Genomic DNA, 27,616 nt, shown 5'->3' with positions numbered 1-27,616 from the left:
TATATGTAATAAGCAATAATAAAAATAATTACAAAGCGGAAGAAATATATTTGCGGATGGCCAATTTTTTAGGCTTAAATAATAATAGTAATAATAATATAAATAATAATAATTATATTAATAATAGGGGCCCGATATCACTAGACGTCCCTGAGGTAAAGCAATAAAGCTTTACTTGCGGTACTCAGATCACATCAGATGAGATTGACAGACGACAGACGTACTCACCGCGAAGTGACCCCTTCTCATATTATTCATACGAGCAAGTTATTTAGCTTAATACTCTTATCCATCGTGTGCTCCGAGCCGGGTACGGGTCGTCAGCTCTTTGCTTATTGCTCTGATAGACCAATACGTTTTATTGCAAAAAAAAGTTCTGTTTGTATGCTAATAGGCATTGATTTTATAAAAAGTTTGTTACAAAAAAAAAATAGCTTGTGTGCGCTTCGTGATATGAGTGAACTCTTACATTACTTTCTTATTGACATAAACTTTCAACATCGTTTTATTATGAAAAGGTAAATTAATTTTTTGTTTGAAGTCTTTACATGGAAAAAAGTAAAAGTTAATTAAATCATACCGTGAGAAATTTTGTCGGTAATCAATTTTTTATAAAAAATGATATTTGCAATTATATTAAATTAAAGTAATTTATTTAAAAGTTTGATTTTAATGAAAAAATATACAAATTAATTTTTTATTTGTTTAAATTATCTAATTTTTAAATGAATTATTCAACTCATTAATAACGATCACTAATTAAATAACCATAAATTAAATATCTTGCGCCTCACAGTAATTTATTTATTTCCGTTTTTTATTAAAAAAAAAAAAAATCCCGCGCTTAAATTTTTTTTTATAATAAATAATTCATACAGAAAATAATAACTCGTCGAAATTGAATCACAATTGCATCAGATTAATCCATATTTATTAAGAAAATGAACGAGTTATTCCAACGTGATTACAATCGTGATCACATAAAAATATTTACATCATCTAATTTTTTTATTATCTACAAAACACGTGGAAAATTAACATTCATATATAATATATATACATCAACTTCCGGATTGATAATTATCATTATCAATTTCCATGAGTAAAAACTATAATTTTTTTTTAATATCACTTGATAAGCAATATTTATATTGTATAACTTTTTTAACATAGAAAATATGTAACGCATGCCATATCGCTTCGCGCTCGAAATGTGCATTTTATCCCTGATTGAGAAAGATGATTAAGAATGAAATGTCCATAAGAAGTTATGATTTAAAATGATTCGAGTTCTGATAATTTTGAATAAGCTTTCTCGATTCGGGATTTTTCAAGTAAAATTGATAATATCCCGGGTCACCCTGTTTAGAAAATCTCATCGAATCCAATAAATCCCATAGAGATTTTATAAGAATGAATGAGTTCTATGAGGTGCTATCCCTTATTAAAAGGAACCATTTAAAACGATTAGAAAAAAAATTTTTAAATACTTTTGAATACTTCGAATACTTTTGAATCACCTTTTTTATGGGCATTTAACATTATAAACCGTTTCGAATAGTTTCTTTTAATCAGGGATAGTTAAGTATAAGGCCTTATACATACAGCTATAAGAATCTATCGGATTTTTTAAGCAGGGCAAAAATAAAACTTAATTCAGGCTCGCTTGACGTAATTTTCTATTCAAGTTATCGATTTGCCGACGATTTTCCGATAAGATCTCGACTTTTTCGACTTAAATCAAATTTTCGTCAACTTTCAGAACTTTTTTCATCTTAGTTTGAACTTATTCGTCTTCACTATTAGAAAAAAAGTTATTTATCCCCTAACTTTAGACTTGATCGACAGAGTTAAAAACAAGAAGTATTTTTTAATGTAAAATTTTTTTTTCATGTTTCATCTTAGTTTTGATTTTTTCGCCTTAGAATTTAAGTCAAATAAGTCAATTTTGACTTTTTCGTCTTAAATCGTGACTAATGGCCGATTTCTTCATGAGAGAGATAAACTAGAGTTTGTTATTCAGCAGATAAACTTATTTCGGGGTTCAAATTTCGACGGTTGTCTTCAACAAACCGACGGGTTAGCTATCCTATGGTCATGTATGTGTGACTGTGAGCTATACTACCTACTCTAGGGGTCCTCTAGACCCAAATTTTATGTATGTACTTGAAAAATCTTTACTACCTACTTCTCTGTTCTAAAAAAAATCGGCCATAAGAAAGCTAGTTGAGTCTAAACCAAAGCTCAAACTCAATGCTTTTCATCTCCGTAAAAAAAGTCAAGTTTGTCTTGTGAAAAACGGCTCTAAATTTCGACTTGGTAAACCAAATCTAGATCAAGTTTATTTTTGACCCGGCTATTATAATTTCAAATATTACTTATATATATTAGGGTGGCCCAAAAAAACCGACTAGTTTTTTTTTTCGAGTCTCTTATGAAAATTTGTTGGCTTACAATGTTTTAAGAAGCCTCTCCAAAAATCAGCTGGATAAAAAATTTTCAAGAGGTCGCTCACGAATTTTGAAAATATAAAAAATGATTGAAATTAGGAGTTTTTATTTCTAAATTTTTTCTTTCTCGTGGCAGCAGTAGTCTTTCATAAGAGACTCGAAAAAAAAAAGTAGTTTTTTTTGGGCCACCCTTATATATAAATAAAAAATTTTTAAGTATTTTCCATTAATAAAAAATAAATAAATAAACAGTAAAATTTGAAAAATAACGTAATACTCAAAACCATGAATGAATGTGGAATGTACTATGTCACTTACACAGTGATATTTTAAACTTTAAAGTGTTATGTTTCAGTAAATAGATTTATTTCATTAATCATAACTTCTCTTATATCGTAAACAAATAGTAAAGAAGCTTAATAAAAATAATAATAATAAATTCTAAGTATTTTTTACATGACGTGTATTATTATTCTCTTAAATAATCATGATAAGGCACGTGTTAAAAGGGAATTGATTATTACGTAGTGAGAAAATTTGTCGTTGAATTATATTAGATTAATGTTAATTAAATATTATAGTCATGACGTAGTTTAAAGGTAATTGAAATTGCCATATATATCTACATATAAGTAAAAGAACATATTTCCATTACAATAATTACTATGAATTTTTTTATTGATAATAGCTGCTTTGAATTATGAATTACTAGATATTTTTTTAAAACCTTAATTTAAATTTAATGATTAATGTATAAAGTTTTAAAATAATCAGCTGTAATTTCTATCGATTAATATAAAAGAACATTAATTTAAAATTCAAAATAATTTTTTTATAAAAGCCATAAAATTAATCTTTCAGGAAATGTTCGAAAAAAAAGTGACGTACATAATTGAGACTTCGTGTATAGGATGTGGAATATATTTATAAATATTATCAAGAGACATATGTATTAAAATTGTTTATTACTGCAAGATAATAGTAATTATAAATTAAGTAGTTTTTTTACATCAAAGAGTTGTGATAAAATATATTGCGGAAATATATTATATGAATATGGAAATTTTAGGTGAGACATAAAATAAAATTTCGTTTTTTTTTTCAAAACACGAAAATAATTTTTTTTTAAAACGAGTTATAATTTTATATAAATAAAAAAAAGAAAGAAAAAAATTAGTAAACTTTGTTTGTGTACATTTTAAGTTGTCAACAAAATTAATATTTATAGTAAATGATGACTACCGGACGAAAATTAATGTCCTTCGTGATTATATTTCTTATTGAAAGTTAATAAAAGAAATCGTTGACTTGAGTCCAATTCTTGCTACGCTTACAGCAAATTATAAAAATAAAATCTTCCATTTTTAAATATTTATGGCTCGCTTAATTTTAAATCAAATAAAATTTTATAGATAAGATCAGAGTTAAATAATAAGTATCATACGATGAAAATATTACGTTAGAAATCGCTTCATAATTAAATTTATTATAATAGTTGGCATTAAGAGGGGTCTGAACTTTTTTTCTCTATCACACTCAAGTCGACGAACGGTATTATCTTTGTTGCACTTGCGCAGTAAATGGAAACTTTGTCCACGTTTTTCTTTTCAACAAACGAATATTTTTTAAAAATGAAAACGTAGATTGCTAGATTATGTAAAGCATCGAGCCTTATTCTCAATTTTGGGTTCAAAGGTTTTGTTTGAGAGAAAATCCTACACTGTAAAAAATCACCGGGGTAAGTCCAAACGGTGTAGGTGTTAAAATCGGCGGTGTTAAATTTCAACACCGAAAGCGGTGTGAAATTAACGCCGCCGCCGCCGGTGTAAATATTCTGTACCGGTGTTAAAAAAAATTCCCCGGTGTTAAAATAACGCCGCCGCCAGTGTAGATGTTGTTTATCGGTGTTAAAATATTTTACTTTATTTTATTTACTCGCTAAAGATGAATTAGTGAAAATAAGTGAATATTCACTAATTCCAAGTGCAAACCGAACCACTAACCCGATGAAAAAAGATTTTATACAATTGTATAAAATTATATACGAAAAATGGCCCGATCCAATTGTATACAACTGTATAGAAATTGTATACAATTCTATACAAATTGTATACAAGTCTACACAGTAAAAAACGAATCGTCAAAGTGTAAAAAAAAGCGTATGTTAAAACTCTGTGTGTTGAATTTTCAACACCTTTGTGTGTCAATTTAACACACAGTATTTATCTTGTTTGAACTGTCGCAATCGATTGATTTTTTAACACACAAAAATGTTATTTTATTCGAAAGTAACACTTTTTATATGTTACTGTCAAATCAACACACAAAATATGTTAAAAATAATCTCGACCATCACGAAAGAATTCTTGGAAAATTTTTACTTTTAACATATGCGTATGTAACATTTTTTAACACTCACAACATGTTAAAATAACACATAAATAAGTGTAAAACGATCGTTTTACACACGATATGTGTTGATTTTAACGGATCCTTTTTTACTGTGTATATAATTATACACAATTTTATACAAATTATATACAATTCTATATAATTGCAATATATAGAATTGTGTATAATTATATAGAATTTTATACAATTTGTATAGAATTGTATACAATTTCTATATAAATTGTATACAATTGGATCGGACCATTTTTTCTATCCAATTATATATAGTCTATATATAATTGGTATATAATTCTATACAATTGTATAAAATCTTTTTTCATCGGGAATTTAAAAAAGTGGTTCGGGGTTGGCACTCAGAATTAGTGAATATTGACTTATTTCACTTATTCATGTTTAGAGAGTAATTAATTATCACCAACGAATTATTTTCTTTTATAGAAATTTAATGGAGTCATATTTATGATGTGAATATTACTATGCAAATACAAGCTATCAATTTCGATAAAGAAATAATTTTATAAATATTTGTCACGTGATTAAAAATTTTAAATACATAATACAAATCTTCATTTTATTACGCAGTTATATATACGTATGTTCAAAACAAAGTACCTCGCTCGTAGTCGTCTATATATAATACCAATTCAGTTCATCATCATCAATTAAATATCACATTGTTTTCTCCTCTTTCTATTTACATTTATCTTAAATATTGTTTATATACACAGCTGTATATATCATACTATATAGTATTAAAAACATGTCTTGCACTCTCATCATCTAAATAAAAATGTTTATCTCATAAAATTATAATTTATCAAAATTAAATTAATTCGTTTTCTTAATGTTTACTCTCAAGTATGTTATTTATAACTAATAATTAATTATGATTTATTTTTGAAAATACTTTTTTCATAACTACTAAAAAGTATAGTTTGTTTTTCTAGGTCAATTAAATTGGACAATTATATTCATAATTGTCTATATAAGCTTTTAATTACAGTATTATATATAAATATATTAAGGTTTAATTGAAATATAACAAACGTGACGATTAATTTAGGTCATTGCACGGAATTTTCGAGAACAACATTGTGAGAATTATGTCAAACAACAACGAACTAATCATTTCATTAAATACAATTTGTAATAATATTTTTTATGCATCATACTGTGTATATATTAGAGTGATTCTTTTTGGGCGAATATTTTTTTTCACTCCCACATCAAAATATTAATGTATATTGTTTCTGCCTTTTTTGTTACGTAGAGGAAATATTAGGCAAAACTACTTAAGAATACCAAAATGTAGATCATTAATATATGAAAACTGGTTTTTAATTCATGGTATGCATGTATGCAATTCTTTACCGCCAGAACTAACAACAATGCTAACTTTTATAGAGTTTAAGATTGCTTGTTTTAATCATTTTTGAATATTAATAATTAATTAATTAATCTTTTTGTTAAAAATGTAAAACATACACATGTATATTAGGGTGGGCCAAAAATCCGCTTTTTTGGAATTTTCATTATTAATACTAAAAATATTTTTTTTTGTACAAAAAAAAAAATTTTTCGGAAAACAAAAAAAATTTTAGGTCGATATCTTAGGCTCGCAAAATCCCGTTAAAGTTAGAAGTTGTTTAAAATTTTATTCCAACTTATTTTGATCGGAAATTTAATTCTCTACATAAAAGGTTCTATTATAAAATTGCGTAAAGTTGATAGTTACTGAGATAATTGCAATTTTGTTCTAAAAAATATAATTTTTCAAGATATTATCACTTTTTCAGAGTAAAATATAAATTTTATCATATACATTTTATGGAGAATCAAATTTCTTACAGAATTGGTCTTCTGGTAAAAATTCTATCTATATAGGGGTAGAAGGGGGAGAGGGGCAAAACGGAGTACCCCCAAAATTTGATAAAAAAAAATCATTTTTGTAAATATAATCGAGCATTATTTTGAATTTTTTTTTGTTAAACTTTTTCAAAAATCGATTGTAAGTCGAAGAATATTAATGACTTTTGTTTTATGATAAAAACTATTAAAAACTTGTTTTTCTTCCTTTGTATCCAATAATCATGTAAAATATCATTTTTCTTTATGTAAATTACTTACAAAAAAATTTAACTTAATCAAATTCATTTAAAATTCAGAAACTTTTTTTTTACTTTTTTTAGGGGGTACTCCATTTTGTCCGCAAAAACGAAAAATCTTTTTTTTTAACGTTAACTGAAATTTTTTCTATTTACTTTGAATATCATTAAAAAAAAAACTTGGTATTTCCTTAAGTACCCCGTTTTGCCCCTTCCTCCCACATAAAAATAAAAATTTAACTTAAATTTTTAGTCTTTAATCTTACTTTTAAGTTCAGTAGGACCTCATTATAAGACTATTTGCTGTCTTTTTTAATAAAACAGATATCGCGATTGTTTGAGAGAGGAACTGATGGTCTTATAACGAGGTCCTACCGTATATTTATTTTGATATTGAAGTTTTTCCATTTAAAATGCATAGAGAATCGAACTAATTTGTTTCGATTCTCTCATGCTCAGCCGCATTTCGAGTTATCGGGTCGCCGTTCATAGAATTTCGGGTTCCCTGACGTTTCATCCGCAGACGTTAAATCCGCGACGTTGTAAATCGGTAATGTGCCCTTTTTTCAAAATTTTTGTGTGTGTGTGTAATTACAATAGTCACGCTTGCAATGGTATTGAAAAACTTAATGAGTAAATAAAGTACACAAATTATTATAAAGTCGCGGATTTAATGTCTGCGGGCAAAAATTCGTGATACTAAATTTCGAAGGGAATTTGATGCTATTCAAAAGTTACGAGGGTAATTTTACTGTGACTCTAATTATTTTGCACGACTCATAATGCGAAGCATTAGGGAGTGCTTTACGATCGAAAATTTTTTTCTGTATTTGTTCTGAGTCATTTTTAAAATGATAATTTGAATTTTTATCAAAGATTCTCACATTATTTTTCACAACTTTTATTTTGATGTCAGTAGAAAAAATTTCTTGCGTCATCATCAGGGACAGAAATACCCAGAAGAGAAATCATCCCTTGGTAAATAGTTTCCGCAATTAAATTTTAGTACGTCCGAGTTTAAATTTTCATGAAAAAGAGACAATATACCAGAAAAATAAAGGAAAGTTTACTTAAAAAAATTTATATTAGTCATCTGAGGTCTCTGAAGTCCCCTGTGGGGGTGAGTTTGACGTCATATATCGTAAACTGACGTCAGAATTGTTAAATCACAAGGGCCTCGAGCTATGTGACGAAAATTTTATTTTTTCTTGAAAAAATGAATCACAAATTTTTTCTAAATATTCATTTCTTCAAATTAAATATATGATATATTTATCTAGACTTAATAGCTCCTCAGACAATGGAAAAATTACTATGATATATTAATTCATCATTACTTATTATACTTTATACTTGTTGATCACATATCATAATCAGTAAATGAATAATTGATCGATAATCGAGATTGATATTTTTATATTTACAATTCAATAAGAACAACATAAACTTGTCACATGTATAATTAATCCGTAATTGATTAATTAAAACGTGTTTTATTTAATCATAAATACAATAATAATTAAAATAAATTATAATCATGATTATATAAATATATGTAACTATAAAAAATAGTCTGATACATTTATGTAATATTTTAAAAACTATACATCCAAAAGTTTGTTACCGAGTTTTTAAAAGTGACATTTAAATTATATATTTTATTTAATCATCTTATGGCATTTAAATATATACTTTCTTATATATTTATATATATATATATAAATATATTATGATTAAAATTTAAAAATAAATAAAAATAAACCAATGAAAATAAAAATTTCACTGTATCAATAAAATTAAATCAGAGTATTAAACATACGTCTATTTTTGTATTTTTTAAAAATTGATTATATATTTAATTTTTTATTGATACACTCATATGTCTTATGCTAATATTTACATTTTAAATATACACATATCACACGTTGTACATTGGGTACTCATTCAGTTGTTTACAAATTGCTTTGCATTCGATTACGCAATATTTAATTTTTATATTACCTATAAAATAAAATTATTTTTTTTTATTACTTACTCTTGAAATTTTTTTATACTTTTTCTTGGTAATTTAAAAAACATCCGCGTAAGTTAATAAAAATTTTTTAGTTTAAAAAAATTAAAATCATAAGTCTAAAATAAATACATAATAACTTTTTTTTATGATATAATTTCCTTGACTTAAGTTATTATTTCATTGGAAAATTTTATTCGAATTATGAGCTGCTCAGTTTTGAAAGTCACTAAGAGCCAATTTTAATTTTACAAAATATATAGTTATATTAAGTTTTATTGAAAATTTTATCTGATACAAAATTAGGGATAAATTTTCCACATGTAAAAATTGACACAAAATTTATTCAGATTGTGTTTATTTGCACGTGGGTTTTAAATTTTTATTTAAAAAAAAAACCAACGTAGTTTTAATAAAATAAATGAATAGAATAATAATAACCCGGGAAAAAATGTTCAGACATGATCATGCCTGTTCATGTATGTTTAGGCTTAAAATGAGTCATGATCATGTCTGAAGTGTTAAATACGTTCAGGCCTGCTCATGTTTGATGTCAGACATGATCATGCCTGTTCATGTATGTTCAGGCTTAAAATGAGTCATGATCATGCCTGAAGTGTTAAATATGTTCAGGCCTGCTCATATCTAATCATGTCTGCCCATGTTTGATGTCAGACATGATCATACCTGTTCATGTATGATCAGGCCCGAAATTAGACATGATCATGTATGTTCAGGCTTAAAATGAGTCATGATCATGTCTGTTCATGTCTGATGTCAGGCATGATCATGCCTGAAGTGTTAAATACGTTTAGGTCTACTCATATCTGATCATGCCTGTTCATGTATGATCAGGCCTGAAATTAGACATGATCATGTTTGTTCATGTATGATCAGGCTTGAAATTACTCATGATCATGTCTGTTCATATCTGAAGTGTTAAATACGTTCAGGCCTGCTCATATCTTATCATGCCTGTTCATGTATGATGTCAGATATGATCATGCCTATTCATGTCTGAAGCATGAAACACGTTCAGGCCTGAACATGCCTGTTCATATCTGATCAACTATAAACAGGCATGATCATGTCTGAAGCGTGAAATACGCAATACATATAATTTAAGTTATAAATCTGCAGAAGACATTATAGAGTATAGAAATATAAAAAAAAATGTTTGAAAAACTTATGTTTTTGCAGTTTCAAAAAATAGGGTAGCCGTATATATTTATCTGAAAAATATATAAAGTTTAATATGAGAAAATCAAGTTACTAATAGTAAGAAACATTTATTGATATAAAAATATATATTATTTTGACAATAATTTCAAATTCATTGACTTGACGCAGAAAATTTTTGTTTAATAATTTATGAATATATTTAGACTAGTAAAATTAACAATTAATTTTTTAATCTCAACAAATTCATCTGTGCAAAATTCATCAATTATTTGAATATAATTATTGAGTAATAAAAATCTGTTCTGAGCAATAAGATTTTTTCTCCCAGCCTATAATCTAAAAACCATTTTTTTTTTAAATTGTGTTTTTTCATGCTTATAAATTTTATATAAAAATTCAAAATATTGTTTTTTATTTTAAAAAATTATTGAATATTAAAAGAAAAATTTTAATCTACAAATAAATAACACTTTATATAATCCTCAAAAAAAAAAAAAATAATACATATATTATATTTATAGACCAAATATATGATAAGTTGAGAAAAAAACGTCTATAAATAAAAATTTAACACTTAAAATTAATTTTGATTAAGTGTAATATTTATATTAAAGAGTAATTCGATATAAAAATGAATAAATAAATTATTTGAAAGCTTACACAATGCACGTATGATAGTAAAGATATTAAAGATTTGTTCCTTTATGATATATATGTTCTCTATATCTCCTTGATTCTCTCTTTCTCTCAATTTACATTACATTGAAATGAGTTTGGTTTAGATTTTATTTGTTATTATTATTATTATTATTACTATTATTATGTCGTGTGATGAGTGATGGGTTAAGTGTATAGACAAGTAAAGACAGTGTCATTGAAAGGAGAGTAAGATAGTTATCACTGTCGTTGTCACTTATAACACACATTTTTTTTTACACACTTAATAGTGTATAGATATTATTGTGTTGTGCTGTCAGTCGACAGTAAGTTACATATATATTACACATTACTGACATGTACATTACATATTCATATACATGTATATGTATATATGAGATGTTTAAGTATGAATAAGTGAATAAGCAAGTAAATAAATGACTAAGAAGAAGAAAGAGAAAAATATCTTTTGGGCTTTATTACAGATCATATAGATATATTTTATTTTATATATAAGTGGGGGTAAACTCAGTATTGCTTCTTGTATATAAGCTTTCTGTTTTGTCTCATACTTTGGTTGTTACCGCTGGGTAACATTTCCAGGCTTGGCCAACAGCACAAGGTATGATTTTTATTTTTTTTATATATTTATTTACTAACTAGTGTGAAAATAACAAATTTTTTTTAAATTTAAATTTACCGCTTTTTTATAAAAAATATCAATTTTTTTTTAATCAACTTCATTTAAATTATTTTTGAAAAATTATTTAAAAATTACTGATGATCCATAGAAAAAAATTTTAAAGTGGGTTTCAAATTTTAATAATTCTGTAGACAATTTACAATTTTCGGATTTTTGATTAACAAATTAATTACAAAAAAAAAAAACTAAAAAAATGCACATGTAGAAAATTAAAAAAACTATAAGTGGAATTTTTTTTTTGTAATTTATCGTTTTGAAAAGATTCAAAAATTATTAGACGTCGGCTTCTTAAATAATAAAAAAATTTTTTTCTTCACTTTAAAAAGTATAATTATGTACTTAATGTGTTGATATATTATTTAATATATATCGCGTTATAAAATAACAGATTTCATGCTTTAGCAAATTGCACGTGTTCATTCGTCATCCTCAAGGTTGTATTAATATATATATTTTTACAGTGAAATATTAATTCAAGTAGTTTACTTAGAAGATTGTTTAAGTTATTGTTTAATATATAATAAATCCTAATAATAATAATAATAATTATTATCATTAAATATCTATTAAATTACAGTGCATTTAATTTAAAGTAAAAAATTTCTCTTACTGCGTTTTAACTTTTTCTCATTCTCATATTTGCACAAGTTTATATATTTTTTAAGATAAAAAAGACAGTAGATTTGAAACGAGTGATATTTGCTTTGTGGTTTAATTTTAGATAAAAATCGTCATAAATTGTCATATATTATTTAATATTCATTGCATTAGATCTGTTTTACTCCATTATATTAATAATTAAAGTGATTACGTAGTAGTAAAAATATAATGAAAAAAAAAAATAGAAGACTAGACGTTGTGTAGACATTTGAAAATATGTTGACATTTTAAATGAATGAATACAAAAATAAAAAAAAGCTAAAAGTATTTATTAAAAAAGTTAATTTTATTTTAGCTTTGATTTATTTTAGATGGGTAGTTTTAGACATGACCTTGGTTACATGTAAACTTGATAATATTTTTTTTAGACATATGTAATCGGTCTTAAAATCTCCATGACGTCAATAAGTTAATGGTGACAAGTGGACGAAAATAAAATTTTTATTTTATTATAAATTCAGACGTTTAGAAATTTATTATCTGTCGTAATTTTAAATAAACTAACAATTTATTTTGGTATTCGTTATAAAAGTCTTTTAATTGTATAGTAATAAATATATATACATATATATATTAGAATGATTCAAAAAAATCGACTATTGATTTTTCAAGGACACTTCCACTTCAGTAGGGTATAAAAAACGGCTGTCAAAATTAGAGCTCTCAATATCGACATCAAGAATTTTCCAATTGCAATTTTCCATTTCCTATTTAAATAACATGAGAAAATTTTTTTTCAATTGGAATTTTATAACTCATTAGTGAATATCTATACCGAAGAGATCAATCCATATTTTCGTAGAGAATTGAATGTTCTACAAAAAAAGTCTCTTATAATTTTTTTAAAAATTTGATATTTCAAAAGTTATTCGCGGTTTAAATTTGAATTTATAGAATTCTTAATGTTTTTTGACTTTTCTGGTGAAACTATCAGACTTATTACAAAATGTCATAGGACCTTTTTTGTAGACCGTTACATTTCCAAAAAATTATTCGATATAAGTTTTTCAAAATACCTGAATGCTCTTTAGTTATTCGCATTAGAATTAAAATCAGCCGTATTATACTACGACTTTTGAATCTGGTTTTGAATGCAAATAACTAAAGAGCATTCAGGAATTTTGAAAAATTTTATATAAATATATATGTATACGTATGTTTATAATTAAACGTAACTTTTTAAAGGAATCATAAATAAAATTTATCATGTAATGAACGGATTTAAATTATGAATTGTGAGAAGAAAATAAGTCATAAAAAAATATATATGATAAGGATATTTAGTGTTTGACTGCGTATTAAGCGTGTCTGCTACTAGTAAATATATACGTCATTTGAAACCTTCAATGTCTATATGATACTGATGTGTCATATGCCGCAGGATATTTTAACAGTTACTAAAAAACTTATTTATTATCTATTACTATTTACTTTAGATACTTTTGTTTCAATTTTTAATGATTCATTTCGAATTATAATTAATTCTATAAACGGTTCGTGATATATTAATTATGTGAATGTTAAGTTAATGGTAAATTTACGAGAACGTTTGTGATAACGATTAATTTGATGATTCATTTTTTTATTTCATTATTAAAACCAACATTTCATTTGCTTCTAAGTAGGTAATCTGATTAATTATGATTAATATTTACTCTATCTTATTTTTTTCTTATATTTTTAATATACATTCAATGGCAGTGATTAGTTTAGATGTAAAAATAGTTTAAATCGTATACTTTATTTGCGTAGTGTTTGTTTTTTACTTTTGAAGGATAAAATTTATAAATTATTCAAAATATTATTCATATGTATTTTTATTAGCACTCGCATTTTAATTTATTTAATTAATTGTAAAAACTAGTTTAATTTTCTTATAAATTAAGACATTTAAAACCTTTAATTTGAGTCAAAATACAAAATTATTTTCATTTTTTTTGTTATCATATACTTGAATATTTTTTTTTATTAAAGTGAAAAATTTTAAAAATATCACAGTTAAAAACGAATCATTAAAGGGTAAAAAAACGTGAGTTAAAATTCTGAGTGTTGAATTTTCAACACTTTTGTGTGTCAATTTAACACACAGTATTTATCTTCTTCGAACTATTATATGGCAATAGATTGATTTTTTAACACAAAAATGTTATTTTATACGAAAACACTTTTTATATGTTACTGTAAAATCAACCCTGATCAAACAACTGAATTCGATCGAATTAAACAGAATTTAATTTTTAATTCTATTTAATTCAGATAAATTTTGTTAAATCGGTACCTAACTTGAAAATGAATTCTGTCTAATTCGGCAGGAAAACCAGAATGTATCCAAATTGAAACGAATTTAAATAATTCTATTTGGTTTAATTCGAAAATAATTCTCAAATTTCTGGTTCTGACTCCGAATTAAACTGAATAAAAACAGATTCCAAATTTTTAAATCGGTTTTGTTCTGTTTAATTCGAAATCAATCCTCGAATTTCTGGTTCTGACGCTGAATTGAAACAAATTCAAAAATTTTAAATCGGTTTTATTCTGTTTAATTCGAAATCAATTCTCGAATTTCTGGTTCTGACGCTGAATTGAAACAAATTCAAAAATTTTAAATCGGTTTCATTCTGTTTAATTCGAAAATAATCCTTGAATTCTTTTTTATTCTGTCTTATCGAATTTAACAGAACATATCGGAATCGAAATTTTCAATTATTGAATTCTGTTTTGCAGAATTCGACAGAATTGAGCAGAATTACAAATTTTAATTCAGTCGAATTCAGTTGTTTAATCAGGAAAAAAACAAAATATCTTAAAAATAATATCGACCATCACAAACTAATTCTTGGAAAATTTGATACTTTTAACATATACGCGTGTAACATTTTCAACACTCAAGGCATGTTAAAATAAGATATAAATAAATGTAAAACGTTCATTTTACACATGATATGTGTTGATTTTGACAAATCCTTTTTTACTGTGAAACATAGATCACAATCTCCGTAAAAAATTAAAATCTACGGAGAAAAATGTTGGTTTAAAACCTATCAATTTTTATTACGCCGACCAAACTTGAAACAGGAAGTGAAGCATCCAAAAAATTATTAATATGCTCTTATAAAAAATTATTATGCACATGTCCCAAACGGTCCACTCAATTTTTTGTCTTAATTTAACACAGTATACTTGTGTCAAACATTAATAAAAGTTTAAAACTTGTTGAGATCAGATAACACATTCAACTTTAGTTGAATTTACACTTGATCGTGTCAAATAATTGACACAAAATATTTAACCATTGAATTTTTATACACGCGAACACAAAATTTTCAACTGTGTGCTGCATCACAATTATTATAATGTATGAAAGTAATTGTTATTAAAACTTATCGATTAATTTCTCGCGCGTTGTAAGTATTGTGATACAGCATAATAATTTTTGGATGCTTCACTTCCTGTTTCAAGTTTGGTCGACAGCGTAATGAAAATTGCTAGGATTCGAGCCAACATTTCTCTCCATGTACGAAGATCTCAATGCGTTTATTTATTTGGATCGATAAAGATCTGAATAGATCAAAGCTAAAAAAATATGAATTATCAAACTAAGAATTTAAAATGTCCGATTGCAAAATAAATATAAACCTTATAAGAAAAAAAAAATTGATACCTATAAAGATCTATATGAATACTCTATGGATCTAAATAGATCTTATTTTTTTCTCATATAATACGAGAACTAGATATTATATGAAAGCAACTTAAAAATTTGATAAAATTTCCACGTAAAAAGTAATTTAAAATCAACTTATATTAAATAAATATAATATGCTTATTGCTACTAATTGTAAACCGGAAGTTATGATTAGTTGAATGGTTACAAGATCTCACTACTACTTTTTACACCGAAAGTATATTGATAACATTTCAAACAATCTTAAACCTTATGATCACATAAATATCATATTATTTTTCAGAAGTCAAAGTAACTAATAAATTTTAATTAATTATATCATTTGTTTATCTTTTAAATTTATTACATTTCACACGTTATTTGTTTTTCAAACACTTATCTAAATTTATTGTAGCACTTGTTATTTCTGAAAACATCTACATTCCACTGTGATTGTTATTAAATAACAAAAATCTTTAATGATAATTATTTGATCTCAGTTTAAAATTTTAAATTTCAATTTCGCGCCTTATTTAAAATTTTTATTGTGTTATAGAAAATAAGTATGAAATATCAATTAAAACTCATTTTTTTTTCTTAGTTAAGTTTCTTCATATTAATTTTACCTGCATAATGTCAGCTAATTTGTCATGTTATTTTTTTTTTGTTTTATGATGAGAAATAAATATTTATCAGTACTAGTAAATTTAATGCTCATATTTGACGGCTGTTGAGTATAAAAAAAAAAAGAAAAAAAAATGGGTATTAATAATGCAATACTTACAAATGGACGTAGTTAGTGGGAGACAGCAGGTAGTTTTTTTTTACTTAAACAGTTCTGTACTCACTTCATCTCCTCACACAGTCTTTCACGGGTCAAACTACAAATCTCCAGTGATACTAGATCTAGATCAACTTTTAACATCATCTAATTTTATTATTAAATTTTATTTAAATTTAATAATAATAATAATAGAAAATTATTTTTTGAATATAAAATGATTTTGTCGGCATTATTTTATAAAAGTCGTTACTCTTAAAAAAAATAATTATTCAAATAATTTAAAAAACAATTAAAATAAAAATATTTTTGTGATTTAATATTTTTTATGATTCAAAAGTGTGATAATTTTTTTTTGCTAGCAGTGATAGTGAATATAGGATACAGTGAATTTTAAAAAAATAATCGTTTTGTTAATTTTTTTTTTTCAATGACTCATAATTGTTTGAATGCTCACAATTTGTAAGTTACTGAGTTTTATTTTTTGAATTTTTATAAAAAAAAAAAAACTGTTTTTTCTTCGCTGTATTTTTTATGACAAATATAATCGCTTTGGAAAATTTTATCTTACTCCATAAAACATAACTACTCCCAAGTTAAAAATAGTTTTTTATTGACAACAAAAAACAAAATATTTATTAATAACAATAATTCAAATTCAAATTATGAAGTTATATTTTTAATTTTGAATACGCGTATAAAAGTTTCTATCTTTTTGATTTAAAATTTTAATTATGACATTAATTAATAAAAAAAATTTTTAATTTATAAATAAAATTGTTGACATTCATATATTTAATTAAATCTTGTTAAAATACCATTAGGTCAAGGTAGAATTCACGTGTGTTCATTTTAGATTTATGTCCTTCATTTTCATTTTTCACAACGTAAATCTTTTTAGCCTCGGATTGTCAGTCATCCTAATAACTTTTTATAACAAATATATATGATAAATTCTCTTTTAAGTATTTATAACAATGACACTAATAATAATAATAATAATAATAATAATAATAATAATAATAATAATGATAATGAATGAAACAAATTATAAATAAAAAAAGATATATTCAAAAAATAGAGTAGTGTCACAGTGATTAATTTACGCATCAGGTATCAGTTAAAATGCGAGCAACAAGATATTATGCTACTGATTATAAGATAATAATTATTTATTATCATTATTATTAGTATTTATTATATTTTTTCTTATGTCTCACTTGTTCTCATTGTCTTGAGCGTGAATTCATTTATGGTCACTTTAATTATTACGTCCTTGCATGGTTCTATATCAGCATTAATTACAAACTTTTAAAATTAAAATCTTTAACAGATAAAACAATTACTGAGAAAATAATTTTTTAATAATTATTTATCAAAGTATATTAATTTAAATATTTTTACATTAATAATTATTTATATAATATATAATAAATATATTAATCCTTGTTATTGTTATTAAACAATTGAATGGATTAATGATACATGGAACTGATTAAATAATTTATTATATTATTTACTGTATTATTATTATAAAAAAATATATGATTATGCATTATATTACATTGAAAATACTGAATGGTTTTGTTAAAATACTTTATTTCCGTTCGTGATGACCTTTTTGTATCCGCTTTTAATCGGTTTTCTAGAAATTATTAAATTTTATTGCTCATTATTAATTTGCTAAGTATCTTCTGCTGTTAAAAAAAAAATTGCTCACAAGTTTAAATATTTATAGAAATAAAAATATTTTTTTGAAAATTTTTATTCATAAATTTATCAAAATATCTTTCATGTTTCCTCTATTTTTTTAATGAATGTAACTTTTCATTTTGATTAATGATCATCTATTAAATTATTAGATATTCAAAGAAACAAAATTAATTTTATTATTATTATTATTATTATTATTATTATTATTATTATTATTATTATTATTATTATTATTTATTTACACAGAAAAAAAGAATTTCTTGGCGCAAGAAATATTTTGTATTATGAATTGAAGACAAAAATTTTTCTTGGCTCAAGAATTTTTTTCTCGCTTAAAAAATTTTTTTCTTGTTCCGAGAAAATTTTTTCTTACCCCAAGAAAAGTTTTGTTTTCACTTTATAATACAAAAAATTTCTTGAGTCAAGTAAAAATTTTCTTAGAACAAGAAAAAATTTTTTGCGCCAAGAAATCCTTTTTTTCTGTGTACTTCCAATGTATAGATTACATTTGTAACTTTTTACATTTTTTTCTTTGCTTATAATCTAGAGTTATTAAATTTTTTGTAATATATTATATTTAATCTAAACGTCTTTTATTTTGAATGTTCTGCTTTTATACTTTGGTTTATCAAATATCACGTTATTTTCATCACCTCTAATAATCACAAACCCAACCCTCCTGCTTTCCTGGCACTGGAACTTCGGTCATCGGATTTTATTAATAAAATATATAAGAAGTGATTTTTCATATTTATGAAAAACTTTAAAAATATTTATTCAACCCAAATCATAGTGTGAATAAAATTTGAAAAATGAAAAAATTATAATTGAACCCTACTTTCATAGCTTACTACGGTTTATTTATAACGATTTATTTCTATCAAGGTTATTTAGTATGAGCGGATTTAATTTAATTTTTAAAAATAAATTCCATTCTTTCTATGATATAAAAATAAACCTTCTTCAATATGTGTTTACAAACTAAGAAAGACATATTTAACATAAATCAATTTTATATTTTATTTTTTCATGATCAAAATTTATTGTCCTTTCAAATTTATTTAGACTCTCAGAACAATGTTTCATTTATCATTAGCAAACAAGACTTACTTTAACGAATCGTTAGTTTTTATACATTTGTAATTTATATTACAAAGTATGCCAGCTTTTTTTTTAAATAAATAATTAATAAAAATTACACTTAACTTTTATTAGTATTTATTGTATAGATACTTGAAGAAGAATTTATTATAATAACTTTTTAAATTCAGTATACATAATATATTGAGTTCAAAATATATATACATTCTTTTAAGGAACAGTAAAGTATGAACTGGATTTTTCTGACCTCAAGTACGTGGGTCGGTCTTACGCAGTAAAAAATATTTCGTCAATGTGTAAAAAAAAATGCGTATTATTAGAGTGTTGTATATTTAACACTTTTGTGTGTAAATTTAACACTGATTATTTTTTTAACCAGCTTGGATACAAAAGTAAAACTTTTTAAAAGTCACTATCAAATCAACACAATATTTTGACATTTATTTGCGTTGCTTTTAACATACATGTGTTTGAAATTTTTACACATAGACGTATGTGAAAACCGTTTGACCGCTACTTTAATTCAAATTATTTTTTTCATCTATAAATTTTTTGAAATTCACTAGTACTACAGCCAATTACCAACAATTTTATTTTGTGCAATTGATCATAAATAAGTATAATAATTTTCAATAAATATAACTTATTTATCCCTATGAAAATAACTTATATGGTCAAAATATATGATAAATATCAGAAAATATATGTGGCCGATTCAACTATATTTTTTGATATATTTTTTTTTATATTAAAAAATATAATATTTATCATATACGAGTCCGTAAATGTTTAGCATATATAAAATATATGTCAATCATATACAAAAAATATATTTTTATCATATATGAAAGTATATATTCTTGTCATATACGAAAAGTATATTTTTATCATACATAGAAATATATATTTCTATCATATACGAAAAATATATTCTGATCATATATAAAAACATATATTTATATTGTGTATGGAAAAAAAAAGTTTCTTATTCGTATGACCAACTCCAATCAAATTAGATCTAAATTTTAATATACTCTTTAAATTGCAGTTAAAATTTTCAAAATTAGTTAATTTGATGCGAATATATATACCCATATACATATACATACACCGAATAAAATATATGCTTAAATATAACAAAGAAAATATATGGTGCCATATATAATATAAATTATATGCTACCATATATTTCATTTCATATAAAAATTTTATATTTTTTGAATATAAAAGGAAATATATTAATGCAATATATTATAAGGTAAATGTAAATGTATATATAGCTTAATATAAAAAACATCTAAGTTACATATATTTACTACTGTATATAATTTTATATTAAATCGGCCGAAATCTCTATATGATTTTTTATAATATACAATATAATATATCATATATTTTTTTGATGCAAACATATATGATTTTATATATTTTAACCATATATTGTTTTTTCATACGGGTAATAGAATTTTATTTGCTTGGAAATTTTAATTTATTTCTTTTCATAGCTTTCTTAAAATGCATTAGAAAAAAATACTCCGAGCGCAGAGTGAATGCTCTTATATTTAAAAAATTATCAACACTAATTGTAATAAATAAAATAAAGTAGGACACTAACATAAATAATTCGATAATAATAATAATAATAATAATAGTAAATACAAATAAATATTAAACCTATACCGTCGCTTACACAACATGACCGTGTGGCCTAACGGATAAGGCGTCGGACTTCGGATCCGAAGATTGCAGGTTCGAGTCCTGTCACGGTCGAAATTAATTTTTATTTTTTTTAAACAATGATTTCATCGCCCTCGTATTAAAATATTCAACGCAATAAATAATGAATATAAAAAAAAAGTATAATAATTGCAGACCATTGAAATTAAGTTAATTAAAGCTATGGAGTGAATAACTAATTTAAAAATTTTTTAATTTTAAAGATCATACACGATACAACGCGATGGTATTTAATATATTCAAACAATGTTAATTATTTATTCATTTATCTGTCTGAGAGATAAAATAAATATTTCCGTGCTACTTTGCACGTCTATTATAAATTATATAATTGTAAAAAAAATAGAATAATTATTGTTATTATTGAGATTAATTTTTAATTGCAATATAAATTAAATTTTATAAATATTTAAATACTGAATGAAAAGAAATGCCGGGTTTTAAATAGTTTAGTAAATAATTTAAGTGATGCAAGTTTTAAATTGATCTTATTTAACCTTTTGTGCATTTGAATTATTCTTTTAGAGCAACGATTCATTTTCTTAACGTTGGTGTTACAAAGCAAGAGTTATTGACTGTATGATATTCAAAATAATTAAAAAATTTTTTATGTCAATTGTCGTTGTTAATATTTAATTTATTTAATTTTTTTTGTTGTAGCTCGCGTGTGAACACAAAACTAAGTCCCGTCGTCGAGAAGCAACAGAGCAGCGCAGAATCAGCAGGAAAATTTCGACAAAATCACGATATTATTGGAGCTTTCATTAATAAAACAAACAATTTAATCCGGAAAATTTATTATTTCTGATTAATATTATTTATATAAATATATATATTTATATATTCAGTTTTTACGAAGCGCAGACTCAAACAACCGCGCCGATATCGTAGAATGGTAGAAGGTGAACCTCACTCAAAGCCCAATAATAGTAAGTTATTATATATATTGAAAGTAAGAGTTTAAATGCTTATTTAGTCTGTTGTAACAAACAAATTTCAAATCAATGCAGTTTATCGGGTTTTAAATAATTGGTTTCTTCCCGAGGGCAGAAAACGTTTAGCTGCCTACTAAATTAGTTTCTGATATTAAACTGTCTCGTTTCAACTGAGTTTAGACCCCTTATTATATGTCATATATTTATTTTAAAGAATCCTGAAAAAATTTTAAATTTACTTGAACTAAAAGATATATATTTACTAGGGTAATCCAAATAACAACAAATTTTTTTTTCTCATTTAATGTCAAGCTCTTAAAATCGATCAGAAGACTATTTTTTTTATGAGCATGACATTAAAATAAAAATAACTAGAAAACAATGCGGAATTCGAAAAAACTTTATGAGAAATAACTTCTAGGGAATAAAATTGTCTACAAAAAAGGTCCCATGATATTTTGTAATAGGTCTGATAGTTTCGCCAGAAAAGTAAGAAAATCTCCAAATTTAACATGAATTCGACTTCAACCTCAAATAACTTTTGAACAAATAGATTCCTCAAAAAATGATAAGAATCTTTTTTTGTAGAGCATTCAATTCCCTACAAAATTATGTCTGCCAATTATTCCTTTGACGCATCGTTAGCTACTTATAAAAATCAGAAGACGTAAAAAAAATTTTTCCCATGTTATTCTTATGGAAAATAGAAAAGTGCGATGAGGAACCTCTTAATGTTAATATTAAGAGCTCTAATTTTCACAGGCGTCTTTTTTATCTAAATGAAACTTTTGAACCTGTTTCCGAGAAAAAAAAAAATTTGTTATTTTTTGGATCAACCTAATATTTACGGTATTTAGAAGTTGATTTCTCGAATTAAAAGAATATGATATATATCAATATTAGGGTAGCCCCAAAAAAAACAAAGTTTTTTAGATATCATCTCAAAAGTTTCTTCGATGGATAAAAAAAATTCTCCTAAAAGCGCAGCTCCATTTCTTAAGTCGAGGCACTCAACGATTTTCTGTTTTCCCATATAAATAACACATGAAAAATTTTTTTTTGCTTTTTCCACATAAAACTCTGAAAAAAATTTGATGTACTAGTATACGATTCTCTTACTTATTTTCAGCAACAATTATTTTCATTATTGTATTGACTTTTACTAATTCTTACATGCGATTACCGTAAAATAAATTACCGTAAAATACATTTTTACTAAAAATTTTTATATGTTTTGATTCAAGAAAAATTTAATTAAATATTAATATTCATATTAATTTTCAGAGTGTGATGTAAAAGACAATCGTCTAAACGGCTGCGGTTCAAAAGACCTAGAACTTGCCGGTAATTATTATTATTTAAATATCCATAAAATTTATAAATAAATAAGTAGTTGAAGCTCAAATTCTAATAAATTTTATAATTTTGACAAATAGGTATTGGGTCAAAAGGTAAATCCTTAGACCCCGAAAAAGGATCATACATAAAAGCTGACTTTGAGAAAGCTATCGAACTAACCGGTAAATATTTAATAATCAATAATTAATTTTAAAAAAGTATATCTCGTTACTAATTCCAAAAGGACTTTTGGAGACTCGTTTTAAAGCTCAAAATTGAAAAAAAATTTGGAAGCCAAAAGGCATATAATTAGTCATGCGCCCTTTTGGCTTTAAGAAGCTCCCAATAGTCAAAAAGGCGAATAAAAATATAAGACCTTTTGGAATTCGTGACTCGATATCGATGTTAATTGAAATCGATGTTAATTGAAAAGTAATTATTTATAGAATATGGAAAGTTTCACTACTTTCTACTGGCGGTATGCGGGTTCGTCAGTACAAGTGAGGAGATGGACGTAATTTCTATGTCCTTTATCCTGCCAAGTGCACAATGTGACTTGAACTTGAGTACCGCGGCAAAGGGATGGCTCAGCTCGATCATCTTCATTGGGATGATGGCAGGAGCTTATGCGTGGGGTTCGGTAGCAGATGCACTGGGCCGACGTAAAGTTCTTATCGTCATCTCATTTATGAATGCCCTATGCATTGTTGCCTCCAGTTTTAGCCAGTCCTATGAACTATTTTTGTTCTTCCGTTTTTTGAACGGTGCTGCGTAAGTATAAACATTATATTCGTACAATAAACCAATAAGTAAACTATCTATTGATCTTTTTATTTCAATCTTTTATGATTCGATTTCTTGAATATTTACTAGTAGTTATTAAAATTTTCAAAGATCATTAGTTTGTATACTAAATCAATCAGCCAAATAATAAATAAATAAATAAATAAAATACACAGTTTAGGTGGCAGTGGACCGGTTATCTGGTCATACTTTGCTGAATTCCAGCCAAAATCAAAACGAGGTTCAATGTTATCATTTATGGCAGCATTTTGGACTCTGGGAAATTTATTTGTGGCTGGATTGGCATGGCTGATAATCCCACATGACATTGGTATTACAAGCGATTCATTTACATTCAATTCTTGGCGAATTTTCCTGCTGATCTGCGCTGCTCCGTCATTTATCGTGGCGGGACTACTATTTTTACTACCCGAATCACCAAAATATTTATTATCACGCGGAAGATATGACGAGGCATTAAATATATTTCGCAATATATATGCTATTAATACTGGAAGACCACGTGATAGTTACACAGTTAAAGAATTAATACTTGACGATTATAATAATATTAATGTTGTGGAGTCTATTAAAAGTACGGCAGGAGCGATTGGCAGCGGCGCCGTTGGTACCAAAGATACTAATAATAAAAAAAAAAATAAGTACAAGATAATGTTTGGTGATATTATGGATAATAGTAAACAGTTATTTGTATCACCAATACTACGTTTCACAGTGATATCTATTATTATTAATTTTACATTTCACATTGGATATTATGGGCTCATGATGTGGTTCCCGGAATTGTTCAATCGATTTGATCTATTCCATCAACGTCATCCTAATCAAGATACAGATATTTGCCAAGTTACTGATTTTTATATTAAAGTTAAGAATAATATTACGGCGCAAGATCAACCCTGTGACAGTAAAATTGGAGAAGCGGTTTTTATTGAATCACTTATTACTGTTGCTTCTGCTATACCAGCTAATATAATTGCTGTTCTTGGTATGGACCGTTTGGGCCGAAAGTTCTTCCTTGGTAAGACTTTTTATTTTATTTACTAGCTTTCATATTTCATAGAATTATAACTTCAGGGTGGCGACAAAGAAATAATTTAAAAATTTCCTGATGTTTCCCGGTTTTCCAGTAGTTTTTCACATTTTTCCCGGATTTAGAAATTTTATTCGTATCATTTAGATATTCAAAGTTTTTATTATATTTTCATTTTTAATAATTAAACTTGATAATTAAATCATGCGAGAAACCATAAAAAATGGCAATAAAATAAATTAATATTGCCTACTTTTGATTTTTCGAAGTTAAAAATGTATAAATTAAAATATTTAATAAGAAATTTTATGATTTAAATAAATTCAAAATACACTGGTTACAAAAATTAAGGAATATTAAAAAAAATTCAAATTTTTTAGTAATTTACAACAGTTTGTAACTCGAAGGAAAATGGTCGTACAATAAAAACAAAAAGTCAAACTGAAGCTTAAAGTGTCTAGTTTTCTGATCTGGGTCTTAAAATTTTTTTATTATGCACAGTTCCGGAGCAATAAAAAATCAATCATAATTATCGAAAAAAAAATTATTAAAGCTCGAAGACCGTTTTTAAGACGAGCAAAATTTGATAAATTTCTTTTTCCATAGTTTTCTTAGGATTACTCCAGAACCGCACATAATAAAAAAATATAAAGACCAGATCAGAAAACTAGACTCGTGAAGCTACAATTTTTCATTTTTGTTTCTGTCCTGGCCACTTGAAATTTGCGCTGCAAATTTGGTAAAACTTTTACTTAAATTTGAACCATTTAAGCATTTAAATTTACCTTCTTAAAACCTATTATTTTTATTCCTAAATGGTTAGACATTGTTCTCTTTTTTATCACTAGTATATTACACTACTAGTCTATATCTATATTTTTTAAAATCATTTCTAATTATAATGTTTCTTAAACTTGATACACATGTACTTTATTATAAATACTTATGTATACTTTTGCCATTCGGCTTATTTTGCCTTGGCATTAAAATTGAATAAATAAATAAATAAATAAATAATAATATTATTTTTCCTTATAATTACAGTTTTCAGTACATTGTCATCGGGTGCTTGCTCAGTTGGGTTATACTTTGTTTACAACAAAGTACACAATGTTATTGTTTCGGCATTCTTTAGCGGCGTGATAAGTTGTGGTAATGCGGCTCTTGACTGTCTTATCACGGAAGTATTTCCTACGAATTTAAGAGCCACCGGTATCGCTATTTCAATGGTAGCGGCTCGACTTGGCGGTATAATTGGTAATATTGTCATAGCGCAGTTACTGGACATGTATTGTCCGGCACCTACTTTTATTGTTGCTGCTCTTCTTATTGGTAATTATCATTTTTTTAAATACTAGTTCACTATAAATAATTTCTGGGTTAAATTTAAATAAATTGAATTCTTTTATTTCCAGGAGGAGGATTACTGTCATTATTTCTACCAAACACAACACGTGAACCACTTTCCTGACACCGGCAAACAAATAATTCAACATTTAGATATTCCATGTATAGTACGCGCAATGCATTTGTGAAATACGAGCATTTTAAAACGTATATAAATAAATAACAATAATGGAGATAACATTAAAATCACGTGTAGCTAAAATTCATCAGACAGAGTAGTAATTAAAGTAGTGTAGTTTTATTTTCTTTTATAGAAAGGAGTAATCATATTCATAAATTTTATGTTATAAGACTAACTGATTGTCATAAGCGTGATCTGAATGGTTGATATTAATTAATCAAAATGTTTATTAGTTCTGAATGTGAAAAAAATTAAGTAATAATTATTATAATAATAATCATCAATGTAAACAAATTTATTAATATTTAATAGTTCTAGTTATTACTATAGAAATGCTCAATCGATTTTTTTTTGTTTTTTTAAACTAATTTTATAAAAAAACATTTCGAGCCGTATCTCCAATATTTTATATTATTATATTTTCTTGCATTATTCATTCAATTTTATTTTATTACTATACATTTAAATTTTATTATGTTATATTACTTTTAATTTGGAAACATTTATTGCAGTCTATGCAATTAGATTTTAAATTTGTGATTTATCACAAATAAATTTTTAAAAATAAAATAATTAAAACTTAAGTAATTTACTTTTATTTCCTTATATTGATTATTTAAAAATATATATCCAATAAATTAATTTTAATTTTGCGGGTCATCAATTATCGAAACAGTCCATCAACAAGGATCTCATAATGGCCAATTGATTGATACTAAAATGTGCAATCTGTTGTAATTTATATACAATTCTCGGACAATACCCCCCCCCCACACCCACTTTTGCGAAATGTTCAATTTTC

General features: G+C 25.3%; 1 protein-coding gene and 1 non-coding gene across 5 annotated transcripts; both read left to right on the top strand.

Annotated features, from left to right (window-relative positions):
• The first annotated feature begins 260 nt into the window (after nt 1-260).
• On the top strand, nt 261-27,396 carry LOC130678279 (synaptic vesicle glycoprotein 2B). Of its 4 annotated transcripts, none has more exons than XM_057485411.1 (8): nt 261-518; nt 21,837-22,105; nt 23,396-23,455; nt 23,548-23,631; nt 23,896-24,220; nt 24,409-25,274; nt 26,331-26,618; nt 26,702-27,396. In XM_057485411.1, the coding sequence occupies exons 2-8, from the start codon at nt 22,069-22,071 to the stop codon at nt 26,755-26,757; spliced, it is 1,716 nt and encodes a 571-aa protein (XP_057341394.1). In that variant the 5' UTR covers nt 261-518; nt 21,837-22,068; the 3' UTR covers nt 26,758-27,396. The 4 variants fall into 4 exon arrangements, with proteins under 4 accessions (XP_057341394.1, XP_057341393.1, XP_057341396.1 ...); XM_057485410.1 differs by lacking the exon at nt 261-518 and adding an exon at nt 11,287-11,439; XM_057485413.1 differs by lacking the exon at nt 261-518 and adding an exon at nt 16,947-17,087.
• On the top strand, nt 21,137-21,209 carry Trnar-ucg (transfer RNA arginine (anticodon UCG)). The gene has a single exon. It is a non-coding gene; the product is annotated as a tRNA-Arg (tRNA).
• Nucleotides 27,397-27,616: the final 220 nt, after the last annotated feature.

The sequence above is a fragment of the Microplitis mediator genome, chromosome 1 (assembly GCF_029852145.1).
Source record: "Microplitis mediator isolate UGA2020A chromosome 1, iyMicMedi2.1, whole genome shotgun sequence".
NCBI classification, from domain to species: Eukaryota; Metazoa; Arthropoda; class Insecta; order Hymenoptera; family Braconidae; genus Microplitis; species Microplitis mediator.
The sequence above is the reverse complement of the archived record's forward strand: the minus strand, read 5'-3'. Positions and strand labels throughout refer to the sequence as shown.